The sequence below is a fragment of the Aedes aegypti genome, chromosome 3, assembly GCF_002204515.2.
Source record: "Aedes aegypti strain LVP_AGWG chromosome 3, AaegL5.0 Primary Assembly, whole genome shotgun sequence".
NCBI classification, from domain to species: Eukaryota; Metazoa; Arthropoda; class Insecta; order Diptera; family Culicidae; genus Aedes; species Aedes aegypti.
This window is the reverse complement of record NC_035109.1, coordinates 177,268,745-177,296,167: the sequence shown is the minus strand read 5'-3', so window position 1 is coordinate 177,296,167 and position 27,423 is coordinate 177,268,745. Positions and strand designations below refer to the sequence as shown.

General features: G+C 39.0%; 1 protein-coding gene and 1 long non-coding RNA gene across 2 annotated transcripts in view; one reads left to right on the top strand and one right to left on the bottom strand.

Annotated features, from left to right (window-relative positions):
• The window catches only part of LOC5573594 (UPF0769 protein CG18675), a 100,237-nt gene extending 85,441 nt beyond the window's left edge, over positions 1-14,796 (bottom strand). The window contains exons 1-3 of the mRNA XM_021851772.1: positions 14,384-14,796; positions 13,922-14,316; positions 3,434-3,661 (exon numbers count right to left, since the gene is read on the bottom strand). Coding sequence (XP_021707464.1) covers positions 3,434-3,661; positions 13,922-14,316; positions 14,384-14,522 — 762 coding nt within the window. The 5' untranslated portion in view covers positions 14,523-14,796. The remainder of the gene's footprint in view (positions 1-3,433; positions 3,662-13,921; positions 14,317-14,383) is intronic.
• Positions 1,120-2,109, top strand: LOC110678642. Its single transcript, XR_002501800.1, has 2 exons — positions 1,120-1,645; positions 1,717-2,109. It is a non-coding gene; the product is annotated as an uncharacterized LOC110678642 (long non-coding RNA).
• Positions 14,797-27,423: the final 12,627 nt, after the last annotated feature.

The window sequence follows — 27,423 nt, the reverse complement described above, 5'->3', positions numbered from 1 at the left end:
GTTTTGGCAACAATGATGACTTTTCAGCTTGCATTTCAAAGTGATATAACTCAGTCTTGATAGTTTATATTGACTTGAAAATGTATCACTGTACGTGCTAACATGTATAACATATGCTGATACTTTTTCAGCTGTGTCAGTGCAAAACCAACTGATTTTCTTTGATTCGTAATCGTGAGATGAACGAGCAACAATCATCAACGACGCGTACAAATTTCAATGACGGCCTACTTCGCCTTAAGTATCCGTAATATGAATTAAAACGGTATGTCGGTACTAGGTATCCTATTAATACACAGGTTGTGGGTACCATTCAATGCCCTCCATTACGCTACGGTGCCCCCACTATGAATTTCTTCCCACACGAGTTTGGATGTTGGGTGAATAGCCGCGCCTGTGTTTGTTTCTGCCAGCTCTATGTGTGCTCTAAATTTTTGATGAATTTAGCCAGTTTTATTGTGCTAGGCATTACGACCCCATTGACACGGAGTCAGCTTCGCAGCTCAGTGTTCAGAAACTCTCACATTTATTTGCAAAAGTTGCCATTTTTGCATTCGTATATCGTGTGATTCTGCCACTAGCCCGAAAGGAACAAGGGCCCGAATACCACTTGCCCGAAGGATGGACAAAGTAAATCCTTCGGAAATATAATAATATATTGTCAGTGATTTTTCCTTCTTTTAATCATCAGCTATTCTTTCTGGACTTATCACCTTGAACATGTTTGGCGTCACGAGTCACTAAAAAGTCAGGTTAAATTGTTCCTTATTAGAAACAAATGCTGTTTTTCGCGTTATATTGCTACTACGATAGTGGAATTCTAGTTGCTCATATTAGGACTAATGCTATTCCGGCTTGTTCCATTAGGGCTATTGTAATAGAATCAATAGTAAGGAAGTTACGAATTGCGATTATTTCAATGATACGGCAACAGTACCTAACTATTCCCTAAAAACAATCATCAGAACCAGATAAGGCTAATTATTCAAATTAGCCTTATGTGATTCCGCCTTTCGCGTTTCTGCCTTTAATTATTCCGCCTTTTGTGCGTAGTCGCCTTTCGTGTTTCTGCCTAACGTAGGACACCCGTCCAATAGCGTGATCTTTAAACTTCACTGATAGAAAAAATGTAGTATGTCCAAATACACAACGTTCTTATTTTTACTATGCCGTAAAATAGTAACCATAACCATTGAAATAGTTATGTGCATTAAAAAATTGTGACGACAACCACGACTCGGTAACAATTCAAATAGTGATAGTAACTATTGAACATAGTTGACCAGTTTGTTTGGAAGACTCCATTTTTCGGTAAAACACCTACACGAGGCAAATGGTTCAACTCTTTTCGCGGTTGATTGAAACCAATGTTATTATGAATAGTTGCTTCACGATATAGGAACTGCGCTAATCAATTTTTGGCTTGGTTTCACAGGTTGTCGCAAACACCAACTGAACTTTGACGATTCAGAGGAAAAACGAACATGTCGGAGTGAATAGGCGGACTAGAGACTTTCAACTCGGAAGATGACCCCGTAATGCCGCCTATGACCCATGAAACGATCTACAACTAAGGATGGGTCGAATGTATCGACGAGGGGATTCACGCCATGATCGTCGTAGTGACATCCCAATGGAACAGCAGGTAAAAACTTTTGAGTTCAACAAAATATATGTTCGTATAATTAAATGGGTCTCCGTCGTGTCATCCAACAGGAGATAGCGGCCAACATGATCCACAAGGACATCGAAGCATACGCCAATGAATACATCTGATCGGAATGAACTCCCTTTGGACTGGGAAAACAACCAAAGCCAGTTGACCCCGTCCGGAACGTCTTCGCCAATCGAGGACAGAGGCAGTACCATCTATATAACCGAGAGCACTACCAGTGTGCTTGCCAGCAGGATACTGCCGTAGACCAAGCCGTAGCCGATCTGGTATTGGAGTTCGATTCCAACTAGCTTGACTGTGAATCTTCACCATGGAACCAGTTATTTTTTATGGATACCTTCCGATGGCAACATTGCGTGTTCAAATTAGCGATGCAACTGCATGTAAAAAAGTGATAAATAGTGAGTTTAGTGAAATAAATTAAAACAACTAAATTACTGTTTTTTCTTCATGTCGCTGACAGTATATAAACAAACAGAACAACAACTGTGGTCAATTTTACTATATCCCCATGTTGATTATCAATATAGGCATGGTAAATCTTACTATGCTTCAATTTGTTGTCAAAACATAGTAAAATTCACAACGGTATTGTTTTGCCAATAACGTTCCATTTTCTGTTGAAATCAAGTGGTACAATCATTTTAAATGCACCCTCGTTCTAGTTGCCGTTACTATGTTGTTTTTATCAGTGTTAATTGATTCCTTCAAATGTTTCTGAGTAACAAATCAAAAACCCTATCGAAATCAATACATTATTGCCCCTCAAAGGCAATACAACCTGCACTACCACTACACTTAGCATTTGCGTGATGTCACAATATCTAAAAACCGTTCGCAGTGAAGCACTCGAAGAGGAAAAAAGGAGCGAATGACATTTGGACATAAACTAAATAAAAAAGAATGCTGAAACTCTTTTACAGCGACGCGATTTCGCAGCAATTCGCGTCGTGTCAGGCAAAATTGTTCCATAGAAGAGCGCTTGCAGCGACACAACAACGAAATCGCGACGATTTTTTGTCACCGTCGCCGTAAAAAGTCGCGTAGATTTGGGGGAGCCTTAAGTCGGTATACAAATTTCCTGGGATCTCAGGTAATAAAAGCCGAGTATCAGTAAATCGTGCTTCGTTGCTAAGCAACCGACCAATTTGTTAGCTGAGTCGCGGTTAAAATTGGAAAACCGAGACTCGCACAGCAGAGCTCGTGAAAAAATCTAAGTGTGTACTCTATGCCCTGAGAAGTCGAGAAGAAATTTTCAAACCAGAAAAATCCTCGACCGGTGGGAATCGAAACCCACGACCCTCAGCTTGATCTTGCTGAATAGCTGCTGAAAATGCTGAATGACTAGGCCCTCAAAATGCAATACCACCTATAGGGTAGGTGTACCAGTTATGGCCATAGTGGATCCCTATTTCGCCATACGTGATAACTTGAATGTCTCAACATTTTGAAAAGTTTTTTTGTATTTTAGCAGTAAGATATAGGATATATCTTGATATTAAAACATTCGAAAAGATTAAAAATTTGAAAGTTATCCGAATTTTGCATATGGCCAAATAGGGAACCACTATGGCCATAACTGGTACACTTTCCCTAGTTCGGGTATTATTAACTGTTTAGTTGAAGGAGTTTTGAGCCATGCTATTTTATGTTACACCTTGTTAACTTATCCACTTCTTAGAAGGGAAAACATGAAAACGCGTAATCTCTCAGATTACGTTTTATCAATCGGAAAAAAATATCCATAAAATTGCTTACCTTGAGTTCCTCCTGACGACGATAAGCCTGCAACATCAGTTGCTTTTTGGCCTCCTCGGACACTACCGGTTCACGTCCCGGCGCGCCTTCGTTGATTTTCGACAGCTTGATAATAATTTTGGTTTTCTCATTGTTCCCAATTATTTCGCCTAGCTTTCGATCCGGAAGCATCAACTTTCCGGCAAACCACAGCTGTAGTTTAGCGGGCTCAATCACTTCGAGAGAAGCCTGGGGAATGGTTAGATGAAATAATGCGTTAGTTTACTGCTACTTATATTGGATAGCCCAAGGGTATCTCAGGAAAATATGTTTGCCTGAAAAGTCAAGGTGGTTAAACCTTCGAATGAAAGATATTCTTATAAATAGCATTTGTGTAGAACATTTAATCGTTCTTGGTGGAACCACGGCAGATCAATTTATGAAAAAAATGAAAAAAAAATCTATTATGTGATTAAAACTTATTTATCACTTGAAAATACGATCATACTAGACTATTTAAAGCGAAATAAAAAAAAAATAAAAAAATCATTTTGAATTTAAAAAAATCGTTGTTGGAAAAACTTTTTTCTCTGAAATATGCCCAATTTGCAATGTATGGAGGACTTTTAGTAAATTTAATTACGAAACTTTTTGCTTAAGGATGATCTAAAGGGGTCGTTTTTTTAAATCGACTATAAAGTTTTGAATCATTTTTTTTCAGTGTAGAAAATGTTTTTTATTTTTTCAATATTTTTTTCTAAAATTTCAGGAAATTTCACTATAGTCCCCCATACAACACTTTTTTGTAGGTCTTACCGTTTTCGAGTTATACGGGTTTATAAAAATAAGTAAAAAAAAACTTTGACCCTTTCCAAATGTTAGTCTAGATCGATTCTGAAAAAAAACAAAGTGTGTAAAGTATCTTAGTTTCACATAGTCTTCACATCCAGAAAGTTTCATTGAATTCTGAAGGGGTGCTGCCAATCCCTTTGTCGAGTTAGGCGATACTTCTCAAATTGTTCCGAACGTTTAGGGTCGCCAGGTCCCCTTTCACTGCGTCCAACCGAATACGCTCGTGGTCTTCCACCAAAACGCTGACCTCTATCTAGCTCCATGCTGAATTATAATTTCACATTTTTTCCTTCCGATATTCGCATTAAGTGACCCGCCCACTGAAGTCTGCCGTATTTCACACGCTTAACAATTTTCGCATCTTTATAGATTTATTAGAACTCGTGATTTATGCGTCCGCACTACTTACCGTTTTCTAGTTTCCTAACGAGTAGGGGAAATCAGGGTAAAACCGACACTGTGGGTAAGCTCGACACCCTTTGATTTTTCATGTTTTGAGCAGATTTTCATGCAGTTTCCACCACGCTCTATTTTAACTTGTGAAATGTTGTGTTTCGAATGCTATTACAACTGACGCTACCAATAAACTGCCAGAATAAACAACAAAATTATATTGGATAACATAGAAGCAACTGCTGTTCCAATATTTCGCTTTTATTCAATAACCATTTCGCATGTGAAATTTTTAAAATGTAATTATTTGTTCTGCGTCTACATCATCATTTACTATTATTACGTTGATAAAACATGAAGAAGAAATTATGTTTTGGTTTTTCGACAGCTGAAAACGCTATTGAAAAATAAATGCCCACTCGGGGTAAGATCGACACTTTCATTTGGGGTGAAATCGACACCTTTCTTTGTTTCATAATCTAACTTCAGGGAATCTTTCTAATCGGAAGACCAGCTCTGTAGTTTATGTGAGTCTTTGTTTTCGAATTCCAGCGAAGTTCACGGATGCCGAACTTGTCAACGTGTAAAATAGACACTATATGACTTGACACAAGCTATCATTAAATACAGTCATCTCTCCCTTACTCGATATTGAAGGGACCATCGAGTTAGGGAGGTATCGAGTTACAGAACACAAAAGCAGTGCAACTGCGTTCAAAGGGACCATCGTGTTAGCTATGAAAACCAACTTTTACTATAGTTCTCTAACTCGATATCGAGATACGGAACATCGAGTAAGGGAGAGTTAACTGTATTTTAAAAAAATATATTTTTATGTTATCACGTTTAAACTTATTTGAAATCATGAAGATTTTTTCTTTTCATTCAAAATTAAAGAATTTTTAGAATTTGAAATATTTTAACATAAATTAATCTTATTGTTTATTTACAAACCATGAGGTTCGACAGTTTTTATTATCCAAAAATTATTACACTTCTCTGTTTTGTTTAAATAAAACAGTATTTATTTTCACAACCAATCATTCGCTACAACTTCATCTTTATTAGCATTCCATGAACACAAATTAAAAATATCCATGTGTATTCATCCCAACTTTAAAATCTTAGCATGGGACATTTGAAATTTTCACATATATTTAGTGGATCTATGGTCTCTTCTCAATAATTTACGTAATATGTGAATAATCCTTTAGAGAAAGGGGTCATAAATGTCGAAAGTCATGTTTAAAGCATTCTTTTAAATATGCAATGTGATGGTGATGTTCACAACGTATAAATTCTACTCGAAGTGGATGTGTCGGTTTTACCCCAACAGGGTGTCGATCTTACCCGGACTCTCAATTGGCTCACCTAAAAATGATGAAATTTCAATTTGATTTAAATCACTATATAACCTTAATATATCATCCAGCGATCGCAAGGATTGATAGATTTATAACCAATTTGTGATTCTACAACAATTTTAGGTTCGTTTAACAAGCGAAAGTACACACATTTTATCAATAAGCTTAGGGTGTCGGTTTTACCCCGAATTCCCCTACTTTCTGCAGCACTTCACGCTCAAAAACACCGAAGGCTTTTCGGTCTGCTTCTTTCAATGTCCACACTTCGTTCCCGTAAAGAAACACCGGAAGAATCAATATTCACAGCTGCAATTCGTCTTTTCATTTCACAAGAAACGTCATTGTAACATGTCATAAGTTGTCTAAGGTTATCAAACTCTTCAAAAACTTCAAACACTACCTTAACACTAGGTTTTTCTATATCTCTACCTGCAACCACATACTTCGTTAAAGGAGAATTAATGGTCAGGCCTATCCACGCTGTCTCCCTCTTCAGAGACATAAAGGCCTCCTACACTGACATGCGATTGATTCCAATAAGGTCGATATCGTCCGTAAATCCAAGGAGTGCATGCGACTGTGTGATGATAATGCTGTTTCTCTGCATGCTACATTTCCTAATAGCCAGAGAATTAGTTTATATAGAGTAGTATAATCATATTATCTGCTAATAGCAACCTCGAATGCAATGCTGAAAAGTAAATTCGTAAAGTCTCCTTGTTTCAAATCGTCCAACGTCACAAACGAGGTTGACATCTCTCATCAAGCATAATTTCATCCACATACTCCTGTGGATCGTCACTCTCGGTGCCTACCAGTCGAATACCAGTCTACTTACGAAGTAGATCAATCCTACGTGTAGAACCACTGTTCTCGAAGGTGTTCGGCAAGTTTTCCCATGCTTCTTCGAAAACAGCATCGTTAGGGTTACCATATTTGCTCTCACCTGAAAGAGTACATTTTTCAATTATGGAAAATAGTACATGTACTCTAAAAAGAGAGCGTCTGGCAATCCTAAGCATCGTATTCTGCACCAGCCCATGAGCAGATGGTTTCCAGAGCTTATTTTGACAACTCCTCACTCACTTTCGGATTTTCTTCATTACGCTCCCTAACGACACACCAGGTCCGATTCCTGATGAGAACCATCTATAATTTTCCGATCCACGAACTAAACGGGTAATTTAGTTTCGCTAGATTGCGTACCGGCACGTCTTCCAACTCCAACGACTTGATCCTGAGCACCTACCATATACCATCCGGATGACTAGATCATTTGTTACGCAAATTTGTTCGAGGTGGATAGGCCTTTTCATGTGACAGATCCGTCTATGCATTTGTTTACATCGGTGGAGGACCGGTGCTAACACGGGCCTGTCATTTTCATAGAAGAACTGTCATAGTGCTTCCCGATCAGCTGATTTGAGACGTCATGTGAATAGGCCTATAGGAGTGACGTCGTCAAGTACCTGTCAGTTTTTGGAATATATCACCTTTTTAATATAGTACATCGTGACAGTGACCATGAAATTTGTTTTTTGCTCTGCCCAAAAATGGTTCTCTCTCTTCCACTCTTCCATGAAATTAGTAAACAACAAGGCCAGTAAACGTCAAAATCCCATACAAAATCAAAACAATGCTAAGGCCTATTCGGATACAAATCAATCAACTTTTCATCGAGAAGATGAATAACATAATGGCATATTCCTACCAAAAGTAACAATACTGAAAAGTGCTACTTTCAGCACTCTTTTCGGTGCTGAAAATGAGTACTTTTCAGTGCTATTTCGAGAAACGTCAACTAAATATCCCAGTCTCTTCATACCATAGCATCTGATTCTTTATCCATTGTGCAATCCAGATCCGACACATGCTGGCGATTCTGATTTAAGATCGGATCTTCCAGCATTCGTAGGAGAGGCAACACATAGAGCCAACTACTGTATGTGCCTTCTTATCTGTTCTGTCCTCTAATTGGGAATATAGATCTATACTTATGATAATGTTGAAATGCGTTAGAATCGACTTTTTATATTGATCGGTACTATCGTATCACAGCCTATTGAAGCCTATTGATTAAAAAATACTGAATTAATATTGACTGGTTCGCTGGATATATTACACCGCGCGTCTGTTGTAAAGTTTCCAAAAATGCGCATGTGTCCCAAATTCCAAAATTCAATGAAACATCGCAATGTTTTCTCTCATATAAATGCATAGCATAGCATTCTTTTTCTACTTTTCGGCATTACATCCTCACTGCGACAGAGCCTGCTTCTCAGCATAGTGTACTTATGAGCACTTCCACAGTTATTACCGTTCAACGCTCCGTCATCGTAATCATTGTCATCATCGAAACATCAAAAGCAGTTTTTCTGTTCAAAACTAAAAATTGTTCGATGAAAATGTGTTCACAGTGTATTGATTCGAATATAGAATAGAGTGAACACATTTTCCTGTAAATTTGATTGATTTTACGACGAACGAAAATACTACTTTTGAAAATTCCAAAATCAATGACTGATCCTGCCCCTTTAACTGAGAGCTTTCTTTGCCAAAGTTGCCATTTTCGCATTTGTATATCGTGTGGCAGGTACGATGATACTTCATGTTCAGTGACGTCAAGGAAATTCCCATTACGAAAAGATCCTGAACCGACCGGGAATCGAACCCAGACAAAGGTGTCATGGCTTTGATTTGTAGCCACGGACTCTATAACCACTCGGCTAAGGAAGGCCCCCTAGCATAGCATAGACATATTATCTCCCATAAGAATGTAGAAAAAAGTTCCGCTGGGAAACGCCGCGTGTCCTTTTGGGCCCAAGCGTTAATACTACGCATAGACGTATGCTCATATGGGGTCTCTTAAAATGTTTGTCCTCTAAAACGGCATTTTACGAAATAGCAAAATATGTTGTATGCAACTCCAAAACTTGATTTTTTCGGCACCCGTTGTATTTATGCAACTCTGCGAGCCTCGTTAGATAAATGTACAACTCGTGCTGAAAAAAAAAACATCATTTTGTAACTTGTTGCATAAATTACTACAGGTATGTTCCGTTTTTATCAACACGATCGGCAATTTTCAGTTGACAAAAACGGAACCGTGACAAAAACGGAATAATTTTCTTAGACAAAATATTTTACAAATTTGATAATAAAATTGCAGTTTTGTCAGGATAATACACATCTTCATCATATAAATGCACAGTATTGCTGTTTAGGAGCTGTGAGGAGCATTTAGATTGTTCATTCTTATAGGTTCGTAATGAAAGTTGATTGCAGAATCCTATCAATCAGTATGATTTTGTAATAAATCACTTATAGCTTTAGTTTTCTTGGTTAGAATTACAATAAATATAATATAGAATATTAAACCGATAATCACATAAATGTCCTTTGCATCATAAGATGCGACATATTAGTAAAAAAAAACTACAAGGAAGTGGGTCAATGATAAGCTTCATTGATTTTTCTGAAGGAAGATTAAACAAGAAACAACTTATTTTTCTACCGTTCATCCTTATCCCTTTGATTCTTCTTCTTCTTTATAGCATTACATTTCAATTGAGGAAAAGCCTTCTTCTCAGCTCAGTGTCCTTATAAACACTTTCGCAGCTATCAACTGAGAGCTTTTTGCCAAGGTACATTTTTTGCATTTTTGGGCACACCCGATTGCCGATTAAATGTATAGTTATGTTGCAAAAGTTTTGCAAACTGAAATGAATATTTCTGGTTTCCTGCGCTTAGAATTGCCAAAATCTAATCAGTAAAATGATTATGGTCATCTTTCTTCTAAATTTATTACTACCAACTTCGACAAAGATGCACTAATCGCCAATCTAGAACAGTGCCACCATGCCTCTTAGATTTACGTTAGATCATGAATAGACTGGAAATAAACTAACCTAAAGTTTTAGTTTTTTGTTATGTGAAAATAATATAAAATACTAGTGGTCATGTCAAACTTCGTTTTTCCATTAAGTAGGCTGTTGAAAAATGGCATGCAATCTCCCATGCAAAACAACAGTTTAGTTTTCAGTTGTATTTCCAGTTATTCAGAGAGTTTCCCAAATCATTTCCTTTACTCAAACACGTCGGAACACTTGACCAATGCAAATAGTGAATTAATCATGTAAGTCTATTAATCCGTTCTTAAGCCATTTCGTGATATACAAACACCATTCCGTTTTTATTTATATAGAAGTTCTTCAAAAACCCAAAAGTGTACAAAATCTAGAACAAGCAACACCAAATTAGAACTTTTTGGTAAGATTTTTTTTTGTAAAGTTTGATGAATAAGCGTATAAGACTCCTAATTAAGTTTTAAGTCTTTATGTGGGGAAGTTCTTGTCTGCTCAAAGGTCAACGATGCGGGATGTCAACGTGCGAGACGTGGGTACGTTTCAACAGTTTCTCAAATTGTCAGCCAATTCAGCCTTTTACCCCAGGGTTGGGAAAATCTGAAATTCACTCTACAGTAGTCAAACGAAGCCGATCACAGTCAGCGAAGCCAGTGAAACTCACGCCCATCGCTGCTGTAGGCAAAAAGCCTTGAAAATTGCAAAACACCTGTTGCTAAGGGCAACCCAAAATTACTGTAGAAAAATGTTCTATTTCCCGCATTTAGAGCCTTCAATGACACAACTGATTTAGAGAAATTCATGTATCCAATATAGGCCACTTGATGAGATTCACTACTGTAGTGAGAGAGCCACGTGATTTTCGCGAAATTCAAGCCTACTACTATTACCATTCCCAGCACTGTTTTACCCTTCTCCTCGATGCAAACTTTTTATATGGAGGTCCCAAAATTTTCTATACATTGCTTAGTTCTGCTGGACTTCCTCCCCTACCCCTTGGAACCCCTTGGAACAGGATCTAAACAATGGCTGTTTACTATATTTTGTGCAATGCTATCGAGCTTGCGAGATCATGTCAGAATAAACTCGATCATGTCTTTTGTCGTTGCCCAAACATTTTTGCGTTCATTCTCAAGTGTATCCTGAATAAAAATTAACTGAACATATATGGGATCGCCCATTAAGCACGTAAGGGGTTATGACGGGAGGAAGTTTTAAGATATCCTACGTGGCGTACAAATTATTTTTTATTTTCATACAAAAAATCATACCATAGGGGGAAGGGGGATTACAAAATCGCCAAAATTGTCTTACGTAATTAATTGACAGCCCCTATGTCTATCAAATTTACATAGAAAATTCTTAAATGCCATATTACATAAGAAAAAGAAGAGGTCTGTTTAACTCTCTCAAGTACGTATTTAACTAATCACTAATTCCAGTTGTTGCTAGAACGTGGCCAGCGCAACTCTCGATTGTTGAAGGATGAGTCAATCTTGTCCAACAGACCATGCTATGTATGAAATCTCCAGTAGATTAGTGGATAACTATGCGTCAAACTTTATTGAATCCTATATGACTTGACACCTACCATGTATCGTAGGTGCTCAACATTAACATAATGTCGAAAATTCTACTCTGAGGCTATTGAAAAGCATTTAAATTGTCTCAAAATAAGTATTTAGTTTATATTATAAACATGTTGAAAATAAAAAAAAAACACAATTTTTTTGTGTTGATAAAAACGGAATAATTTGTTGACGAAATCGGAACGTGATAAAATCGGAGCGTGACAAAATCGGAACGTGATAAAAACGGAACATACCTGTATTTCAATATGGTTCCATGAGTCGATATCGAGTCATGGAATATCGACTCATAGAGGTTTCACTGTAGATAGGTAGAAGAAGATAAATAGATAGATATTTGACTGAAATTTCAAATTTTTTGATGAGAAACTCAGTAGTTTCTGCGAATTTATTTCTGGTCACATACATAAGCATAAATTTTGTGAACAATTTGGAAATTTTTTTAACAAGACAATCAGACCCTTAGACTGTAGAAAAGATTTGTGAGGCCCAAACACAAAAGCAGGCAGTCCGACCTGTACACTCGATTATCCAGAGTATCGATTTTTTTCCACTCCGGATAATTTAATCACTAAAAGAAACAATAAAATCTGCGATAAAAGAACTTAAATATTATCTGTTTTCGTTGTTTTATTTAGGGTAAAAGCACCGGTTTTGGCCAGCCTAAGAGAAAATGTCAATAAAAAAATTAAATGGGAAGCCGTATTTATACTACAAATATGTCAAATGCAAGCTTTCAACCCATATTATGTGTGTAAAATATCAAAACTGAGCTACGACCATTTTTTCGCTTTGAAAATCCCGTTGGTCAATATAGGCCAACGGAACCAGTTTCGGCCAGAGATATATCTTCGGTTCCTGAATTGGCCAATCGCATTGATTTCTTATGAGAGTGGCCAAATTAGGAGTGCCCTGGCCAAATTAGTTGTATAGGAGTTAAAATTATAAGGAAAACGAGTTGTTTTTCTTATTTTTTGAGTCAATTTGGACGAGTAAATGAATGTAGCTCTATCATGTGAATGTGATCTACTGAACACAAAAGGTTTCATGCTGATTGGCTATGTAAAACGGTGGATAATCTCCTATGACTACAAGGGGCGTATGGCCAAAACCGGAGCTTCTACCCTATATGATGCAGTGGCAAAGCCAGAAATTATATCAAAATTATCCATTTAAACTGAAAAACAAGAATAAAACAAATATATATTCCGGAAAATCGAGTCTAAAATTCCGGATAATCGAGTCACCGGATAATCGAGTCTCCGGATAATCGAGTCCGACCTGTATACTGAAAAATTCTAACGTCAAAACAGAAAAAAATATAATTGTTTTCTTCTGTCCCATACAATTTGCATGGAAAGAAAAATTGTTGAAGTATCTTTGAACACGTTTTTCACGAAAGCAGATTTTCGTCACTTACACCCTTATGCTTCTAAGCCGCTCATTTGATATATTTTGTTTTGTTCGCTGTATTCTTAGGGGAACATGGTCCAATTCTGACTTAACACATAGCAGTTTTTATGCCATATCTTTCCAGCACGCTAAACAACATGGAAAGTTCTACGCTTTCGTGAAATACTGCTCCAAAAAATCGATATCCTCATGAGTTTTAAAATGTTCTGTAGACAAACAACTAGAGTTTTTAATATGTAATACCGCGAAAAAATTGAACATTTGTGCTGTATTACAGTCAATTCTTCATAACTTGATATAGAAGGTGACTCGCGCTGCACATCACTCGCGTCGTAATTATTGCGTAAAATTACTCTCAAATCAGCGTAATAAAATAGATGAATTATGCATTTTGTTGCATACAGTGAAACCTCCATGAGTCGATATTGAAGGGACCATGGAAATATCGAGTCATGGAACAGAAATCCTTTGGAAAGCTATTTCGAGGGACCATCGTAGTAACCATTAAATTTTGTTTCTAGTATGGTTCCATGAGTCGATATCGAGTTATGGAACATCGACGCATGGAGGTTTCACTGTACATCAGTTTATGAATTTTGTTACATCAATTTGTATGCCATTTAACGCAATATTCATAACGCAAATAATGTGCGGTGAAAATGACTTGATATCACAATTTATTTTTTGCTGTTCAAGAGATCATCAAGTTAGCCATGGAAACCAACTTGTGATATGGTTGTCCAATTTAATATCAAGATAAGAAATATCAAGTGAGGAAGAGTTGACTGTAGTTTGCACGTAGAAACACAAAACAATATTAGAAAAATTGCAGGCTATAAAAGAAATGTACAAAATTTCAAAACATGACATATTTCATCAAAAGATACAATTTTTCGTAAATCGATCTGCCAATGCCACTCAAATTTTTTTTGTTGAACATTTAACAATAATGCTTTGAATAAGCGTATATTTTATACTAGGGTTGAGCACCTTGACGTTTCGATTATTGATTCCAATATACCCTAATCCGCTTACCTGAGTTCCGGTTAAATCTTCCGTATTTGAAAACTCCATTCGTATCGGATCATGAGGAGGCAGTTGCATCGGATACACGATAGTTACTGCACCACGCAGCAAATCCAAAGCATCTTGTACTATTTTTTGTTGCATTACCATGCCTTGATCGATTTGCTTTTTGGAAATCATTAGTCTGGCGTCGGAAACGGCCTTTTCCAAAATATCCTGCATCTTTTCTTGCGGTTGTCGTCCATTTCGGCGGCCCACTGGGTCCGGATTTGGTGTCCAACCTCCTGAGGGGATACATGTGTCCGCCCATTCATCTACCAGGTGCAATTCTTCAACTTGTTCATCGGTTAAACCCAACATATCTGGCGGAAGCATGATTCCATGATTGGAGAGTTGTTCGATTTCTAATAAAATTCAGCATGTGATAAATATTACATTAGTACTGTACCTATATGTAAATAATCAACTCACCAGAACAAACACGGCTAACTTTCAAACGCCCGTTATAAATGGTGGCTAGCTCGAGTGATAGCTGCTCATTTGGAATGGACAGATTCGTTTCGAAGAGGAATTGGCTTTCGTCGCCGCGTTTTACATGTAAGAGAACCATTATGCGTAGAATTAAAAGTGGCTACAACAGACCTCCAGACTTTTATACTGATACACAGTTTCTAGAATGATTTGAAAGGGCAAATAAACATCAAGTGCAGTAACCCCGGTAACAAACGTCGCTACGCGCCAACGATGCTAACGACGCCCGCGATGTGTATGCCGTGACGACGCCAACGAACTGAATGAACCAGATTGACAACGAATGAAAGTACAGTGCAATTCCGCCTTTGGAATTATGTTTTTTCGGCACCCCCCGATTTCGGCAACAAAATGAATCCATTTTTGGCAATATGTATGTATTTAAAATTTGAATATTTTTGTAGGGAAAAAGCACCAATTTTCGACCCAGCTCTAATTTTCGACCCATCCATACAATTTTGGAAATCCGAAAGTTGGCACATAATTCTTACTTGTTTTTAATTATGAATCGTGGTTTACGGCTAAATAGCCGAGTGGAAGTTTAACAACTACCGAAAAGCTAAACATTACATATAATTTGCAATTGGATCAGATGGACAAATTGATGTGAAGATTTGCGAAAAAGTTACACGTCTTCTCAGTGAGAATCGAACTCACGACTCCCCGATCTCTAGTTGGGGCGCGTTACCACTACGCCATGAGACGACTCATGAACGCAGAAGTTAACCTGAATTCGATTTCAGCTCAATAATCACGTGGTCCTTTTTCGCAAAGTGCACCTCTTTCGGAAGAATAATAATTCTTGTAGGTCGAAAATTAGTGCTTTTCCCCTAGCTATCATTGCGTCTTTTGTTTTAGTCACTTGAACAGCAGGTCGGCTTCACGCCTGTCGCATTCCAGAGCTCCTTCTTGGTCGATATTCCTCAAAATCGCACCAACTCTCGCTTAATTTATGATCTCGCCCTAAAAGCCATTGGTAACCAAGTCTCCTGACCCTTTCGATCCCACTGCTCTGAATTTCAACAAAGTTGATTATGAACTGTTAGCTGTTCGTCTTGGAGATATAGATTGGTCAGAGATTCTTAGTTCTTCAAGTGTGAATGATGCCGTTCAACGCTACACAACTAAGATAATAGACGTTCTGCAAGCAACTATTCCAAAATGTTACCCCAAGCCTTCTCTTCCGTGGATTACTCCAAAACTGCTCCATTTAAAATCTCAAAGGAACGCTGCTTTAAGGGAGCTTCGTAAAAATAGGTGCTACGTGAGGCGTAAACGGTTTCATTTCGTAAACGACGTTTACAGAAAAGAAAACAACCGCCAATACCAAAAATACATCCGGCGTTCGGAAGAGAATCTCCGACGTAACCCAAAAAGTTTCTGGAGTTTCGTCAACAGCAAACGAAAGGATAGCGGATTACCAGTGTCTATGCACTATAACACCCAAGAAGCATCCAACGCAAAAGAAAAATGTAACTTGTTTGCTGAACGTTTTTCTAATGTTTTTACTGCTGATTGTCTGTCTGAATGTGACATTAATACTGCAACCAGTGATGTTCCTGCCGACATTTCGTGCTTAAACAATTTACACATAAGCGCTGAGGACATTATTAAAGCTTCCAAACGATTAAAACCTAGTTCCTCTCCTGGCCCAGATGGTATACCAACTTGCATCCTGAAAATTGTCTCTTCCGCTCCATCATATCTTCAACCTTTCTATATCCTCAGGAGTTTTTCCTGCTCAGTGGAAATCGTCGTTTATGTTTCCAGTTTTCAAAAAAGGGGATCTCCAAGACATGATCAACTATCGTGGAATAACTTTGTTATGTTCTTCTTCGAAGCTGCTTGAAGTGATTGTAAATGAATCCTTGCTACACAATTTCAAAAGCTACATTAACACAAAACAACATGGCTTTTTTCCACGTCGATCTGTCACATCAAATTTGTAGTTCACTTCATTTGTACTCCGCAAAATGGATCAAGGTACACAGGTTGACGCTGTGTATACGGACCTCAAAGCTGCTTTCGATTGTCTCAACCACGATATTCTTATAGCAAAGCTATGAAAACTCGTCATAGGTGGCACACTATTAAACTGGTTCGATTCTTACTTACGAGATAGGGCGCTGCAAGTAAAAATTGGCTCCTGCTGCTCATCCCCCTTTGCCGCTACACCGGGTGTGCCACAAGGCAGTAAGCTTGGCCCCACACTGTTCTCGTTGTTTTTCAACGACGTCACAAGGAAAATACCTCATATCTGCCGGTCATTATACGTGGATGATTTAAAGATATTCAACGCTGTCCGTTCTCCCGATGACGCGCAAGCGCTGCAACAGTTTCTTACGCTTTTTGAGGATTGGTGTAGCCGAAACAAAATGTCATTAAGTGTTGATAAATTGAAAGTGTCCTTGACGTAGGCACGTCGCAGACCGGCTAGCTTACCTCTTGGCTATTAAATCTCAGGGTCGGCCACCGACCTCGGGAGGACTCCCAACAACGTACACTTACCGATAGTACAAAGTGGACTGATCAACGACTCGGAACAGGCTACATCCAATGACTCTTTCCTAGAACAAGCATTAAAGAGAGCTGAGAGAATTGAATTGCAAGGTCTTCTTTTATTTGAATTTCTGGAGGGTACGGTATTCGGTGCAGCGCTGTTCGATGACGTTGGGGCCCTGGTGCGGAGGTGGGGAGAGGAGGATGGAACGTACCTGCAGCAACCCTGCCGTGGGTTCTGTGATGCTCGAGGTGATGTTCAAGCGACGAAGGGGCGGTGACGACAAATGACGTAACAGGCGAAACGGGGATGTGTGCCGTCTCGAGAGGGATTCTACCCACCGGTGTTCTGCTACAGTGTCACCGGTCGTAATCCGATTGACAGCGTGACGAGGGTCTCTATACGATCCTTAGGGTAGCCGATTGAATCCTCGACCTCAACTAATTGGCTTTGGCTTGCGAGTCTGAGGCACTTCACTTTTTGGTGGCACTACCCGATCGCGTCCACGCGCTTTCCACACGGTTCTCTAATGACTTCGTAGCAAAGATACGGTTTTATAGGACTTGTGAGTTGCTTACTGGTTCAAGCGATAATGATCCCTGGCTTTCTCTCGACATCCACCTCAACCTCCTCAAAAAAGCTCCCTTTTTCTCCGCTATATTTCCATCCTCCTCTTTCCCGGATCCAGTGTTGTAGCGATATCCAAAAAATCCTCATTTAGTGGTGAATTTACCGTCTCCCCTCCATAAATAATTTTAGTACAACGGTGTTTCAATTCACGGATTAATTTTAACAATTCTAACAGTTGGAATGTAATAAACTACTCGCAGATTTTTTTGGATAATATTTTTTTAATACATTTGGTTTTAATTTCAATTACTTCATTCAAATAATCTTTATAATTTAAATAGGATAAGGTAGCAAATTTAAGGTCAAAGGAATGCTTTTTGTTCCGATTTTTTTTATAGATCGGTAACAAAATGTCAGGTCATAACATTTTCCCGCAAACTGAACAATGTTAATGCTGTCTACAGAGTAAATGGAGTTTCTCTGATGCGTGTGGCATCAATCATCGATTTGGGTGTTATACTGGACACCAAGTTAAATTTTGTTGAGCACATGACTTCAACTATTTGCAGAGTTCTGAATTTTCGTATCAATGATGCGAAATCTACGTAGGCTGACCATACGTACCGTATTTAACGGGACAGTCCCGTATTTTAGAGCTGTTGATACTGTCCCGTCGTATTCAATGAAATCCACGATTTGTACCGTTTTTTCAAACAAATCTAAAAGTCATTCAAATCTTTGGAGAAAAAAAAATATTGGAAATTTTAATTTAAAATTCGTTCAGTGTATTTCTTCTACACACTGAAATGAATGGTATCGTAATTCGAATGACATCATAGCAGTAAAATTTACAATGGACACATTTGGGAGAAATTACTATAAAATCAGTTAAATTGATTGGCATTCCATTACATTAAGAATGCACACGGTCATTTATGCATGGTAAATTTAAGAATGCAATGTTCTTAAAAAGCTCACATATGTTCTGACAGTATATGGTTTAATCCACCATATTTGTTGTAATAAATATAACAAACAATAGTTTTTACAAATGAGTTGTGATTTCTACAACATATATGATGTTAAATTTACTAACTACGAAGTAAATTATTCCTATCGTGCTTGTTTACTGGTCACCATTTTATCTCTCATTTGCGTCTCTAAAGTTGACGTGCGGGGAAAAAAATCAAGTTTCCATTCTAATCATCATATTTCGAAGCATTCGGATTTGCGAAAATAATAAGCAATGATTGGAGAACTCAGAAAGCCATTAATGAAAAGCCAGTACTTTACAGAAGCTGTTTTTTCACTCTTTTGTTTGCTGCTGTTTTGTTTTCAGATCCAACTGGGAATCGTGCGAAGTTCAACAACTTTTCCTTCCATTATCCATTTGACGTTATAAGGATTATGGCTGCAGATTCTTCGACCAAAATTATTTTCTGCTCTAACGGAGATCTATTATTCCGGTGATAAGTCTATATTGATCCGTAAATTTAGTTTATTTGTTCGCTTACACAACTCTTGAATATTTATACTACTTTCAGCGGCAAATAGATCGCTTTTACGGACCCTAAATAAGCTGTGTCCCACATAATATGGCTTGAAGGAGGTTCCTTTCCAATTTACCAATGTTTGGCAAATGTGAAACGGTTCCCAATACATAAATAAAATATACTAGCTGGCAACACACCGTAGAATGTATATTTGATTAACAATACTATTATTTTTGTGTAATGTTTTATCATCTTGCTAAATAAATAAAAAAAATATGTTGTTTTACTAATAAAACAAAGGACATATTATTCATTATTATATAATAACCAAGTAGCAGTCATTTCAACACAGTGAAAATAATAAGTTTGTCTTGTATATTTGACTACTCAATAGTGTATAGTTAGTGTAGACAACAACCTGGACAAAATTATGTCATAATGGTAAAAACTACAATAGATCTTCTTATGATAATCATGAGATCACTTCGGTTGAAAAACGTTGGTGCGAGTCTGTTAATTCCAACCCCTTTCGTAGTAATTTTCACTACAAAGTTCTTTTCAGTGTAGTTCAAAAAATCGTTTTTGCTCCAAACCGCTCATTCAATGCTAGATCAAATTCTGAGTGTTCTCCCAATATTTGAGCTCATTTGCAATTGCAACAAGCAATTCGTTCAATCGGTCATAGTGTTTGCCCATGTGCTCTAGGGGGTTAGAACTATGTTGATACTGTGAGATACAATAATCAGCTACAACTTTGCCGAGGACCATTTCTAAATCGGACGCCCCAGTAATTAGTTATTGATATTGGAATGAGTTGTAAAACTTTGGCTATAAACATTGGGCTGTTTGTCAAGCATCACTGGATATATGCAGTAAAACATAGTAGCCATGATTTGTGCGTGCTATCTTTCGCGCCAGATGCAGCAATGTTGCCTGTTCAGAAGTTAAATGAGCACTGCTGAAGAATTTGGGACTGGATATAAATCAATAACTAATTACTGAGGCGTCCAATTTGAAAACGGTCTTCAGCAAAGTTGTAGCTGATGAATGCATCTCACAGTATCAACGTAGCTCTAATCTACAAGAGTACATGGGTAAACACTATGACCGATTGAATGAATTGGTTGCTTTTCTCATAGTAATTCCCATATAAACTTTAAAGGGCTTGTGCAGTCTCAAATTTTGGGAGGACACTCAGAATTCGATCTAAAATCGAATGAGCGGTGTGGAGCAAAAACGATTTTTTGAACCACTCTACTGTACATATCATTGATTGCTACTCAGCGATTGATCGGAATGGATAAGAATTGTTTTTTTTTTGGTAAGGATTGTACTTCGATTCAAATGAATAAGAGATGGGACTTTGCGCATACTGTCGAAGTGTAAATTTTGGCGTTATTATTGATTAATATCAGCGCCGACCAAGTCCTTACAGTGAAGTGGGATGGGGAAGGAATGTTAGTTTATAGTGATTGTTGCATCTAGAGACCGAGAATATCTATGCATCTCCACAATCACCACGGGAAGGGTGTTGATTTGTGAGGGAGAAAAAAGACCTGGAAGTCATCTTTGATCGATGATGCGATCTGTGGATAAGGAGGAAAAATACCTGGACACTAACTAGTTTGAAATTTTCATCTTGCGATGAAAATATAATGGTAGGATTTGATGAGTTTGTTCCAATTAAAGTACTTATTTCCAATGAAACTAGGGCTATTTCAGAGGGTAGGGTCAAAGAGTTTAAGAGAGCGAGCAATGGCGCTTAAACCGAAGTTTTAGCTAGGACATATGTTGGAAACACATGTGCCCTATTCCTGTAGGACATGCATGGAGTAACATTAAATTTCTTAGCATCGTCACTTCCAACAATTTAAATCTAATCCTATCGCTGCAGTGAATTGTAGACGATTCCCTTCCCTATCATCCAACTCCTTGACATCGTAACGGAGAAGTTAGGCGTGGCCGGCAATGGAAACTGCCATGTATTTTCATCACTGACTTCCAATTGAACAGCTATTTCATCCAACATAGTGTTTCGTAAGCACTTGGAATAAGAGTGGTAAACTAAATACAAAGACCGCAGACAGACGTTTAAACAGGAACAAATTTATTCAAAATTCCTGTGTAAATTCTATCGTGGTGTCACCTAGGGAGCAAATTGCTACATTACAGTGACAATTCGTGAAAGCACGTGGTTTCAACTTCTCGCTTACCACCCAGTCCACCACCCATTGAACAAAAATATAAAAACAATCACTTTAAAAATGATTCACACAATTGTGATACTTTCACGCCAACTTATTTTACATAAGTAACAATCATTCAAGGGTATTATACTACAGTCAACTCTCCATAACTCGATATTGTTATGGCCGTCCAACTGTAAACAAATGGCTAGAAGATTAGTGCGCAGAAGATGATCGTAGGCCAGTAAAACGACTGAAACTTCCGGACAATCAGGCAATTCATTTGTACGTTACTTTTCGCCGAAAACAAATCGAGCGCGGGCAATGATGCTGCAGCAAGGCACCCGTCAAAACGTGGAACGATACAAACAGAAGCGAAGACAGCAAACCCATCTATTCCGGAATAAAAAGCGCCGCCTGGAAGAGTTGGAGTGCGAAGAGATGGAGCAGCTGTATCGTTCTCAAGACACGCGTAAGTTCTACAAGAAACTCAATGCATCCCGCAAAGGCTTTGTGCCGCGAGCCGAAATGTGCAGGGATAAGGATGGAGGTATCTTGACGGACGAACGTGAGGTGATTGAAAGGTGGAAGTAGCACTACGATGAACACCTAAACGGCGCAGAGGAGGAAGATCAAGATAGCAGGAGGATTGGCGGATGAGGGAGACGTACCAACTCCCACAATAGGTGAAGTTAAAGATGCTATCAAACAGCTCAAGAACAACAAAGCAGCTGGAAAGGATGGTATTGGGGCGGAACTTATTAAAATGGGCCCGGACAGGTTGGCCACTTGTCTGCACCGATTGATAGCCAGGATCTGGGATACAGAACAGCTACCGGAAAAGTGGAAGGAGGGAATAATATACCCAATAAACAAAAAGGGTGACAAGTTAGAATGTGAGAACTATCGAGCGATCACCATTCTTAACGCAGCCTATAAAGTGCTTTCCCAGATCATCTTCCGCCGTCTATCGCCACTGGCAAGCAGATTTGTGGGAAATTATCAAGCCGGTTTTGTGAACGGGCGATCGACGACAGACCAAATCTTTATGTTAAGGCAGATCCTCCAAAAATGTCGTGAATATCAAGTCCCTACGCACCACCTATTCATCGATTTCAAAGCGGCCTATGATACCGACCGCGAAGAGCTATGAAAGATTATGGACGAGAATGGTTTTCACGGGAAATTGACTAGACTGATCAAAGCAACGATGGATAGTGTACAGTGCTGTGTGAAGATATCGGGTGCATTATCGGACCCGTTTGAAACACGCAAAGGACTTCGACAAGGCGATGGTCTTTCCTGCCTCCTGTTCAATATTGCGCTAGAAGGTGTTATGAAACGGGCGGGCTTCAACATGCGGGCACGATCTTCAATAAATCCAGCCAGTTCATCTGCTATGCTGACGACGTGGTTTCTGAACAGTTTACCAGGCTGAAACGTGAAGCAGATCGGGTTGGATTAAAGGTAAATACGTCGAAGACAAAATATCTGCTGGCTGGAGGAACCGAGCGCGATAGAGCTCACATTGGCAGATGCGTGATGATCGACGGGGATGAGTTCGAGGTGGTGGACCAATTTGCCTACCTCGGATCATTGATAACGTCGGATAACAACTGCAGCAGAGAAATTCGAAGACGTATCATTACCGAAAGTCGTGCTTACTACGGACTCCACAAGAATTTGCGGTCTGGTAAACTTCACTTCCGTACTAAGTGCACCATGTACACGTTGATAAGACCGGTAGTCCTCTACGGGCATGAGACGTGGACAATGCTCGAAGAGGACCTACAAGCGCTAGGAGTTTATGAACGACGTGATCTTCGGCGGAGTATGTGAGAACGGCGTATGGAGGAGAAGGATGAACCACGAGCTTGCGCAACTCTACGGTGAACCCAGTAACCAGAAGGTCGCCAAAGCTGGAAGGGTACGATGGGCGGGACACGTTGTGAGAATGCCGGACAACAATCCCGCAAAAATGGTGTTCACCTCAAATCCGGCCGGTACAAGACGAAGGGGAGCGCAACGAGCTAGGTGGTTTGACCAAGTGGAGCAGGATCTTGGAAGTGTGGGGCGATCGAGAAACTGGAGGTTAGCAGCCATGGACCGAGTTAATTGGCGTAACATTGTGACGCAGGTCATGTCTTGAAGGACGTAGAGCCAGCAAAAGTAAAGTAAGTATGTTTTTACTCAAGTGACTGAGTCTAACTTTAACGTCTGTCTGCGTCAAGACCGTTTTCAGTGTGAAAACTACGAAATACCCTGTTACCACGCAACGCAACAAGCAAACACATACTGAGAACCAGACCTCTACTATAGGACATTGGCAACAACTTCTAGGGCTCATGATTCGAGATAGTCATGTGTTCGCAACGTTTCGCGAAATCATTTATGTCTATGAGTATCTCTACTAGGGTGTCAACACTTTTTCTCAGGCATTTACACTGTGTGACCAGCCCATTTAAGTCTGCCGGTAGGTGATACACCTAATTAAAACCATTTTTATTCAGATTTGGCACAAAAGTTTTTCTTAGAGAAATCCTCAGAGAATCCTTCAAAAAAAAAATTAAAAAAAACGGCGAAACAGACCCCTCGCTATGTTAACAGAATATCCTCAACAAGATTAATATATTTATAAGACAGTTTTTGTGTATGGATCTCTTCTGATGAACCAATTACCATTTATTGTTAAAAATTTCACTGTTTTCAACTCGTTAATCGATCGATTCGAAACTAAGAACTCGTACTTGGATAAAATACTGTAATTCAAAATACTATAAAAATTAAATTCGAATCACAATTGAGCTCGGATATGAATATTTATTTTTCTGCAAATCAGTAAATTATATCATTAGACTATCAGCCATGCTTTGAAGATCCTTTTTTTGTTATCATCAGTAGATGTTATGTTTTAGTATCAATAGTATTTTTGGCCAACATTTGTATGGAATGCGGCCACTGTGAGGCGATGTAAAGTATTCCTTCATTTATTAAGATAATATCTAAACAGATAACACTGATTCAACAATATCATGCCACAATAATCGGTTCGTACGTTCATGCCCGTAGAGGCCTAATGAGCATTTTGTACATGGTACATTTGTTGCGAGTGTGAATCATTTTTGGTCGCAACTTCCTTTGGAGAGCATCGTAGGCCCGACTTCCACTGATGATGTGCCTCCATATTTCACGGCTAACGTTATTGTCAGCCGTCAACAAGGATCCAAGGTAGACGAACTCGTCGACCACCTCGATTGTATTCCCGTCTATCGTAACACTGCTACCCAGGCGAGTCCTGTCATACTCGACCCCACCATCTAGCATATACTTTGCCTTGGACGCATTCACAACCAGTCCAACTTTGGCTGCCTCGCGTTTCAGGCGGATGTTCAGGTCTGCCACCTTTTCAAATCCTCAGCCGACAATGTTCATATCATCCGCAAAGCAAAGAAATGGACTGGATCTCGTGACAATAGTACCCCCGGCTGTTAAGCCCGGCTCTTCGCATAACACCTTCTAGCGCAATATTGAACAACAGGCACGAAAGTCCATCACCTTGGCATAGTCCCCGGCGGGATCCAAACGAACTGGAATGTTCGCCTGAAACCTTCACACAATTTTGTACACCTTCCATCGTTGCTCTTATCAGTCTCGTGAGCTTCCCGTGAAAGCTATTTTCGTCCATGATTTTCCATAGCTCTACGTGTTCGATACTATCGTATGCCGCCTTGAAATCTATGAAAAGGTTCCAATGGTATTCACGACATTTTTGGAGGATTTGCCGTACAGTAAAGATCTGGTCTGTTATCGATCGGCCGTCCACGAAGCCGGCTTGATAATTTCCCACGAACTCGTTTACTACAGACGACGGAAGATTATCTGGAATAATACTTTGTAGGCTGCATTTAGAATGGCGATCGCTCGAAAGTTGTCACAATCTAACTTGCCGCCTTTCTTGTAGATGGAGTATTACCTATTCCTTCCACTCCTCCGGTAGCTGTTCCGTTTCCCAGATTGTGCCTATCAGTCGGTGCAGACAAATGACCAGCCTCTCCGGGCCCATCCCTATGAGTTCAGCTCCGATACCTTCCTTACTAGCAGCTTTATTGTTTTTGAGCTGGCATCCTTAACCTCCCTCACAGTGGGGGTTGGTTGGTTTCCATCGCCCGCAGTACTGACGCAGGCATTTCCTTCGTTATCCCGACCTTCATTCACTTTAAGCTCATACGGTGAATTTCACCGTAATCTCAACAGCTGAACAGTTCGGTGAAATAAAACACCGTAATTCCATCGAAATTATACGGAATCCGGTGATTTTTCACGGAATACTGTAAAAATTTACTGTACTCCGTTAATTTATTTCACCGAACTGTTCAGCTGTTGAGATTTTACAGGAATCCGTAAAATAATTTAAGTGTGTTGCATGTGCTCTCAGCGCCATTCAGGTGTTCGTCGAAGTGCTGCTTCCACCTTTTGATCACCTCACGATGCTCCCATCCTTATCCCTGCACATCTCGGCTCGCGGCACGAAGCCGTTGCGGTATGCGTTGAGCTTCTTACGTGTTTCTTGAGATCGGCATAGCTGTTTCATCTCCTCCCACTTCGTCTCCTCCAGGCGGCGTTTTTTCTCTCTTTTTCTTTCCGTCTATAACGTTCCACGTTCTGTCAAGTCCCTTGCTGTCCCTAGCATGACCGCCCGTACTGCATTCTTCTCCTCCTGAATCTGCCTACATTCCTCGTCGAACCAATCGTTCCGTCGACTCCGTCCCACGTACCCGACGTTATTCTCAGCTGCATTGTTGATGGCTGCTTTCAATGTTCTCCAGCAAACTTTAAGAGGGGCTTCATCCAGCTCACCCTCTTCTGGTAATGCAGCTTCAATGATCTGCGCGTATGTAGTTGCAACATATGGTTGCTTAAGCCGCTATAGGGCATACCGGGGTGGCCGTCGGTATCGTATGTTGTTAGTTAGTGGTCAGAGTCGATGTTAGCGCCACGATAGGCCCTGAGGTCGATAATGTCTGAGAAGTGCCGTCTATCAATCAGAACGTGGTTGATTTGTGATTCTGTCTGCTACCCAAGGAACAATTGGTAGCTTTTAAGATACTTACGTGCTTAATACAAGCTGCATAGCAGCAACCATTGCTGAACAAATTTTAAGTTGAATCATTAATTGAATAATATTAATTTCCGCTTATAAAAAAGCTGTTATTCCACTTGCAGTTTGTGTTTTGAATAAGAGCTGAATAAACCTCCGAAAATGCAAATATAGTAGCTTTTGTTCTACAACACATAAGAAGTTTAACAATTGACTGATTAAAAGCTTCTATAGGTTGTAGACATCATTTTAGTAGAATATTGAACATTTGATTAACAACAAATCGTACAAAAGTTTCAGTGTCTAATACTTAAAATGTTGTCCAGCATGATTAGTAAAACTTATAAACAATGTGAATAACAGTATATGAGTATGCTCTTATTCAAGCAAAACGTATTATGTATTTTTATGTTATTTTCAAATGTTTCAAATGTTTTTCAAATCAAATCCAAGAAGTGTATGCGATGGATGGATTAACGTAATGGACGTAATGGCGACGTAATGGATCAACGAGGGTAAAGTTCGAATCACATTGGATTAAAAATATCAAAATGTATTTTTTCCAAATGTAGTGATCATCATCTACGACGTTATTGATATCGGAAAAAGTTACTAATCATAACATTTTTAATGATAATCGAAGTATAAATAATAATTTAACAATAGTTACATGAAAGTGGTTACCTAACTTACAGTCCAGTGTCACAAATAAACGTATACATAGTTAATTATTGTTGAATAATGGTGACAGCTGAAAAAATGCCCTACAAAGAGCTGAGAAGATGGTATTTTGATCCAAATTTAAGTCAATGTTCAACATTTTTCATTGGAATGAATAATAGTAGAATCAACACTTATTAAACTCCTCCAAAGAATCTCTGCCGACTTGTCAAGATTGTTTTACTAATGAGTTGAACAAGTCATTTTTCCTTCTATTAAAGAGCCAATATTCCACCAAACAAATATAATTGTGTAAACAGATGTACAGGAGACGAACTAACGTATTGATTGCTTCGCACTTCAGCTGTTTCCATGTTTAACATGAACATGATTAAAAGCTGAATAGGTATTTTATAAAATCCTAATACAACATAGATATATCATCCGAGCAGGTCATCCAAAGAAGTCCAAAA